Raw genomic sequence first — 7,698 nt, 5'->3', positions numbered from 1 at the left:
TCAATATTGGGAGATCGGATTGCACTCCGCAACAGACTTATTAAAAAGTCTATATATACTTGATTGAAATAAATATATAATAGACTTATTAAAAGTCAATATTGGGGGATCGGATTGCACGCCGCAACAGACTTATTAAAAAGTCTATATATACTTGATTGAAAAAAATATATAACAGAACTGAATATGAAAATATTGTGAGAGCGGGTTGCACGTTGCACCAGAATTGAATGTGAATATATTGTGAGAGCGGGTTGCACGCTGCAACAGAATTGATGGAAATGATAATTGGTTATAACTGCTGAGTTGGCTTCAATTATTATAAATGAGTTACCTAATTTATTTCTATTATTATTGATGTTACTAATATTGCGTACAGGTAATGTAAGTGACCCGCCTTAGCCTCGTCACTACTTCGTCAAGGTTAGGCTCAGCACTTACCCGTACATGGGGTTGGTTGTACTGACACTACACTCTGCACTTCTTGTGCAGATTTTGGAGTTGGTCCTAGCGGCGTACCATAGACTTGCTCGGATTTCAGCTACCAGAGGAGACTTGAGATATAACTGCATGGCGTCCGTAGTTCTGAAATCCCCGTCTATTTTACTTTAGTTGTATGTTTATTTCCAGACAGCTTTATTTTATTCAGACCTTTATTTGTATTTATTCTAGAAGCCCGTGCACTTGTGACACCAATTCTGGGATGGTATTTAGACACCGTTATTTTTATGGATTATTTCACTATATTTCAAACTTTGCTTCCGCATTTGTTTCCTTGATTATTAATAATTTAAAAAGTGATTAATATTATTCTAACATTGGCTTGCCAAGCAAGAGAAATTTTAGGCGCCATCACGGTCCTAAGGAAGGAATTTTGGGTCGTGACAGTTGGTATTAGAGCACTAGGTTACATAGGTCTCACAAGTCACGAGCAAGCTTAGTATAGTCTGAAGGATCGGTACGGAGACGTCTGTACTTATCTCTCAGAGGCTATGAAGTTTAGGAACAATATCACTTCTTTCTTATTCTGTCGTGCGATTTTATTCTATCATCGATGATCGAACCATTCTACTCTTATTATCTCGCAGATGGTGAGAACACGTAATACCTCTACCGATGGTCAGGAACCAGAACCCCCGGTAGCAACTATGGACAGGGGTAGAGGTCGAGGCCGAGGTCGTGCTAGAGGCCGAGGTAGAGCTCAGTCCAGAGCTCGAGAAGTTGCACCTGTTGAAGAACCTCATGTGGACCTTCAGGAGGAGGTTCTAGTTCAGAATGTACCAGTTGGACCAGTTCAGGTCCCGAAAAGATTCATAGCCACTCCAGTACTTCAGGACGCTCTAGTCCGTTTGGTAAGTCTTATGGAAGGCATGGCCCAGAATGGTACATTTCCAGTGGCACCAGCCTTCTCACATGCTGGGGGAGGAGCACAAACTCCCACTACTCCCGCTCCGGAGCAGATGGCTCCCCAGAATCAGGCTCCAGCAGCCCCGCCAGTTGGGGTAGTTCAGCCAGTTGTTGCGGCACAGATCGGTGGTAGGCCCGCCATATCTTTTAAGGCCTTATTGAGACTGGATAAGTTTATCAAACTCTTTCCAGTTCACTTCAGTGGTACAACTTCTGAGGACCCACAGGATTATCTTGAACACTATCATGAGGTGCTGCGGAACATAGGTATAGTTGAGACCAATGGGGTTGATTTTGCTGTATTTCAGATGACGGATTCCGCCAAGAGGTGGTGGAGAGATTATACAATGACCTGACCAGTCGGATCACCTGCACTTACATGGGAGCAGTTCTCTCAGCTATTTCTGGAAAAGTTCCTCCATATGACACTGAGAGAGGAATTCCGCAAGTAATATGAGCGTCTACAGCAGGGCAGTATGACTGTTACTCAGTATGAGTACCGTTTTGTGGATTTGGCCCGTCATGCTCTCCTTTTACTACCTACGGAGGGAGAGAGAGTGAGGAGGTTTATTGAGGGACTCACTCACCCTATCAGACTTCAGATGGCCAAGGAGACCGGAAGTGAGATTTATTTTCAGACGGCTGCTAATGTCGCAAGGAGGATCGAGATGGTTCTTGCACAGGAGAGAGGATAGAGGTCCGATAAGAGGCCTCGTCAGTTCGGTGGTTTCAGTGGTGCCTCGTCTAGAGGCAGAGGTAATTTTGGTAGGGGTCATCCTCCCAGACCGTTTTATTTAGCACTTCATGTATCTCCCGATGCTTCAGAGAGTCACGGTCCTGTTATGCCTTACTCTGGGTAGCTAGTATTCACTGCACATTCAGATCCTATCAGTGCAGCACCACTCCAGAGTTACTACAACAGTTATCCGGCCCATTTGGCTCAGCTTCAACTTCAGCAGCCACGGCATCAGGATGGGTGTTATGAGTGTGGGAGCATTGGTCACATCAGGAGGTATTGCCCTACATTAGCGAGTAACAGATCTCGGCAAGATTCTCGTGCCATCATACCGGCACTGGTTGCTTCACTGCATGCTCAGCCAGCTAGAGGTAGGGGTCAGGCAGCTAGAGGGGGAGGTCAGGCCATTAGAGGTGGAGGTCAGGCCATTAGAGGTGGAGGTCAGACCGTTAGAGGTGGAGGCCAGCCAGTTAGAGGCCGTCCTAGAGACACAGTTCAGAGTGGTGGGGCCCAGCCCTGATTTTATGCTTTTCCAGCTAGGCCTAAGCCCGATTCATCTGATTCCATGATCATAGGTATTATTCCAGTTTGCCATAGAGATGCTTCAGTTCTATTTGATCCAGGATCTACTTATTCCTATGTGTCCTCCTATGTTGCTTCATATTTGGTTGTGCCTTGTGATTCTCTGAGTGCTTCTTTATGTGTATCTACACCGATGGGAGAATCGGTTGTAGTAGATCATGTCTATCGTTCGTGTGTGGTTACCATTGGTAATCTTGAGACTAGTATGGATCTTCTACTTCTTGATATGGTAGATTTTGATGTCATTTTGGGTATGGATCGGTTGTCTCCTTATCATGCTATTTTGGATTGTCATGCCAAGACAGTGACCCTAGCTATGCCGGGGTTACCTTGGTTAGAGTGGAAAGAAACTCCTGGTTATTCTGCCAGCAGGGTTATTTCTTATATGAAAGCTCGGTGTATGGTAGAGAAAGGGTGTCTAGCCTATTTGGCTTATATTCGCGATCCCAGTGCGGATGCTCCTTCTATGGACTCAGTGCCAGTTGTTCATGAATTTCCAGAAGTATTTCCTGCAGATTTGCCGGGGATGCCACCCGACAGAGATATTGACTTCTCTATTGATTTGGCTCCGAGCACTCAGCCCATTTCTATTCCACCATACCGTATGGCCCCGCCAGAGTTGAAAGAATTGAAAGAGCAGTTACAAGTCTTGCTTGATCAGAGATTCATTAGACCTAGTGTCTCGCCCTGGGGTGCACCAGTATTATTTGTAAAGAAGAAAGATGGCTCTATGCGGATGTGTATAGATTATCGGTAGTTGAACAAGGCCACTATCAAAAACAAATATCCGCTGCCAAGAATTGATGACTTATTTGATCAGCTTCAGGGTGCCAAGGTATTTTCGAAGATCGATTTGAGGTTTGGTTACCATCAGTTGAAGATTAGAGCATCTGATATCCCTAAAACAGCTTTTCGGACTCAGTATGGGCATTACGAATTCCTAGTAATGTCCTTTGGGTTGACAAATGCCCCAGCAGCATTTATGGATTTGATGAATCGGGTGTTCAAGCCTTATTTGGATTCTTTTATGGTTGTATTCATTGATGATATCTTGATTTACTCCAGCAGTTGAGAGGAATATGAGCAGCATCTTCGAAGTGTGCTTCACACCTTGAAGAATAATCAGTTGTATGCCAAGTTTTCAAAATGTGAGTTTTGGTTAGACTCAGTTGCCTTTTTGGGGCATGTTATATCTGCAAAAGGCATAAAGGTGGATCCTAAGAAGATTGAGGTTGTTCAGAGTTGGCCTAGACCTACTTCAGTTACAGAAATCCGGAGTTTCCTGGGTTTAGCAGGTTATTATCGCCGGTTCATGGAAGGATTTTCATCTATAGCAAGCCCATTGACCAGATTGACCCAGAAAGGTGTCCCATTCAGATGGTCAGACGAGTGTGAGTTGAGCTTTCAGAAGCTCAAGACTGCTTTGACTACGGCGCCAGTGTTGGTATTACTCATAGGTTCAGGATCGTATACGGTATATTGTGATGCATCTCTTATTGGGCTTGGTGCAGTATTAATGCAAGATGGCAAGGTAATTGCATATGCGTCGCGGCAGTTGAAAGTTCACGAGAAGAATTATCTTGTTCATGACTTAGAATTGGCAGCCATTGTTCATGCGCTAAAGATTTGGAGGCATTACCTCTATGGTGTCTCGTGTGAGGTATTTATTAATCATCCCAGCCTTCAGTATCTATTCAAACAAAAGGATCTTAATTTGAGGCAGAGAAGATGGATGGAGTTGTTAAAAGACTATGATATCACCATTTTGTATCACCCCGGAAAGGCCAATGTGGTGGCCGATGCTTTGAGTAGAAAGGCTAGCATCTCTTTCTCTATCACTGTGTAGTTCAGTTGGGCGTCGCTCAATGTTCTACTTGCATAGTAGATCGGATGCATGACTTTATCTTTTCTCTTCCCAAGAACTGCTCCCACAGCATAGTCACTTGCATCGCACATCAGCTTGAAAGGTTGTCCCCAGTCGGGGGCCACTATGATTGGTGCAGTCACTAGTTTCTTCTTCAACTCCTTAAATGCTACCATGCAGTCATCATAAAACACAAAAGGGTGATCTTTTTCCAGCAGTTTACAGAAGGGGTTAGCAATTTTGGAGAAATCTTTTATAAACCGTCTGTAGAAACCGGCGTGGCCAAGGAAACTTCTTATTGCTTTGACGAAAGTGGGTGGTGGTAGCTTTTCTATAACATCAACCTTTGCACGATCCACCTCAATGCCCTTACTTGACACTAGGTGCCCCAAAACTATACCTTCTTGTACCATGAAGTGTTATTTTTCCCAATTGAGCACCAGATTAGTCTCCACACATCTTTTCAGCACGGTTTTTCAAATTCTTTAAGCAATCATCGAATGAGTTTCCCACCACTGAGAAATCATCCATGAAGACCTCCATTATGTCTTTTACCATATTTGTGAAGATGGCCATCGCAGGTGTATTGCATAGGCCGAACGACATTCTCCGAAAAGTGTAGACACCATATGGATAGGTGAATGACATTTTCTCTCTATCTTCTGGGGCAATAGAGATCTGATTATACCCCGAGTATCCATCCAAAAAGCAGAAGTGGGACCTCCCAGCCAATCTATCTAGCATTTGATCAATGAACGGCAAGGGAACGTGGTCTTTTTGGGTGGCCTTGTTTAATCTTCTGTAGTCCATACAAATTCGACATCCTGTGACTGTTCGTGTTTATATCAACTCGTTGTTCTCGTTTTGCACTAGAGTCATTCCACCTTTCTTTGGCACACATTGGACTGGGTTGATCCAGTTGCTGTCGGAGATGGGGAAGATGATCCCCACATCTAACCACTTTATCACCTCCTTTTTCACAACTTCTTTCATGTTGGGGTTCAGCCTTCTTTGATGTTCTCTGGAAGGTTTGTGGCCATCTTCCAGTAAAATCTTATATACCCTTAATGTCTGCAATGGTCCAACCAATTGCAGTTTTTCACTCTATCAATACCTGCAAAAGTTGTTCTTCCTACACATCTAACAAACCAGATGAGATAATAACAGGTAAAGTTGAGTTAGGTCCCAAGAAAGCATACCTGAGATGGGGTGGTAGCGGCTTCAGTTTCAACTGTGGTGGATCTTCGATCGATGGCTTAGCTGGAGGGGTCTTTCTTTCTTCTAAGTGCAAAGACTCATTCGAGCTCTCTTTTCCAGAACCTTTGGCCTTCAAGAGCCAGCACCCACTCCGCCAAGTCCTCTCCATTTACTTCTTCTAAGTTCGTGAGATAGGCTGCTAGAGGGTCTTTAGCATTCAGAGTCTCCTCTTCCTCCTCCAAAATTACATCTGCAGCTTCTATGAGAGAGCAGTTAGCAAATTCACTTGGTCGCCGCATAGACTTTTGCACATTGAATGTGATCTCTTCATCATTCAGTCTCATTTTTAGCTCTCCGATTTCACAATCAATCAATGCTCTCCCAGTGGCCAAGAATGGTCTTCCCAAAATTATGGGAATCTCCTCGTCAACCCGGCAGTCCAGAATGACAAAATCTGCTGGAAACACAAACTTTCCAACCTGCACTAGTACATCATCAAGGATACTTGATGGCCTCTTCACTGTCCGGTCAGCTATTTGTAGTAACATGGATGTGGGTCTTGCTCTTCCAATGCCTAACCTTTTGTAGATAGTCAAGGGCATCAAGTTTATGCTTGCCCCCAAATCACACAATGCTTTAGCAAAAGCATAGTTGTCTATTGTGCATAGGATTGTGAAACTCCCTGGGTCTGACAACTTCTCAGCTACGGGTCTCGTCACTACTGCACTACAGGTCTGGGTTAGTGTAATAGTGGCCAGGTCTTGGAAGTCGAATTTGCGAGACATTAAATCCTTCATCATTTTGGCATACCCAGACATCTCCCTCAAGGCGTCAATCAGTGGAATATTCACCTGGATTTGTTTCAACATCTCCATGAATTTCTTATACTACTCATCCTTCTGATATTTGGCCAATCTCTATGGGAATGGTGTTGGAGGTCACTTCCTTCTTGTTATTTGAGTTTTATCTTGCTCAGGCACTGCATCTTCCGTCGTTTCTTGTGCTACCTCAGTCTCCTTTGCAACCTCTTTTTCTTTGTCGGTGCCCTCTTGTGCATATTGTATCGTCACCTCAGTTAACCCTGTTGAATCATCTACCTCAATGGGTACTGGCACAAGTGTTTCAGTTGGTCAGCTTTCGCGAGCAATTACTTGCTCAAGATCTAGGTCTCTACCATTTCTTAGACTCACTGCCATAAGTTTTTTCGGGCCCTGCTCTTTTGGATTGACTTGTGTGTCGGCCGGTAATGTCCCTTGGGGACGATTATTTAGAGCCATCGAAATATGTCCTAATTGAATCTCAATGCCTTTTATCGCTGATTCATGTGAGTCCACTTTCTCTTGCATTTTTCCATTGGCCCCAATCAGTTGTTGCAGCATTCCTTTAATTTCAGACAACCCATCTTCTTGTCTCACAACTTGACCCTGTGGTCGCATAGCTCCATAATTGTTGTTATTATTGTACTGCTGCTATGCTGGTCTATATTGTTGATTCTGTTGCCCCCAATTCTGACCACCTTGCCTCTATCCTTCATAATTGGCCACATAGTTTATATCTTTTTGATAGTGCTGGTTGTCACTTTCCGTACTCCAGGAGCATGCATATAGTTGGTTAATGCATGGTGTACATAAGCCCCCATTAGTCGCGTCAACTATGTGTACCTGCTGCTTCTGGCCTGATTCATCGATCTTTTTGGTGAGGATACTCATTTGTGTCATCAGAGTGGCCATATTTTCAGCTATGGAGTTGTTTGGGTCCAAAGCCACAGAATGAACTACAGGAGTGATCATAGATTCTCTTGTCATCCATCCTGAGTTTTGAGCCATTTTGTAAGATCTTGCATTCTCTGAATGATTTGCTCAAAAATGGTCTACCCGCTGAAGCATCGACATTGTCCTTTAAGTTGTCTGTC

At 43.9% G+C, this 7,698-nt stretch overlaps 1 protein-coding gene across 1 annotated transcript; it reads right to left on the bottom strand.

Annotated features, from left to right (window-relative positions):
- Positions 1-5,884: 5,884 nt before the first annotated feature.
- Positions 5,885-7,222, bottom strand: LOC138908645 (uncharacterized). The gene is made up of 2 exons (XM_070199327.1): positions 6,938-7,222; positions 5,885-6,637 (listed from the first exon to the last, which is right to left on the bottom strand). Exons 1-2 carry the CDS (start codon positions 7,220-7,222, stop codon positions 5,885-5,887), a joined length of 1,038 nt encoding a protein of 345 aa, XP_070055428.1.
- Positions 7,223-7,698: the final 476 nt, after the last annotated feature.

The sequence above is a fragment of the Nicotiana tomentosiformis genome, chromosome 3 (genome assembly GCF_000390325.3).
Source record: "Nicotiana tomentosiformis chromosome 3, ASM39032v3, whole genome shotgun sequence".
NCBI classification, from domain to species: Eukaryota; Viridiplantae; Streptophyta; class Magnoliopsida; order Solanales; family Solanaceae; genus Nicotiana; species Nicotiana tomentosiformis.
Note: the sequence above shows the minus strand (reverse complement) of the source record. Positions and strands in the feature narration are given on the sequence as shown.

Excerpts from the sequence above, each read along its gene's own strand:
- LOC138908645 (XM_070199327.1), bottom strand. The coding sequence starts at position 7,222 with ATGCGACCACAGGGTCAAGTTGTGAGACAAGAAGATGGGTTGTCTGAA. Across the intron at positions 6,638-6,937 it reads GAGACCTAGATCTTGAGCAA|GTGAATATTCCACTGATTGA; the intron begins GTAATTGCTCGC and ends AAACAAATCCAG.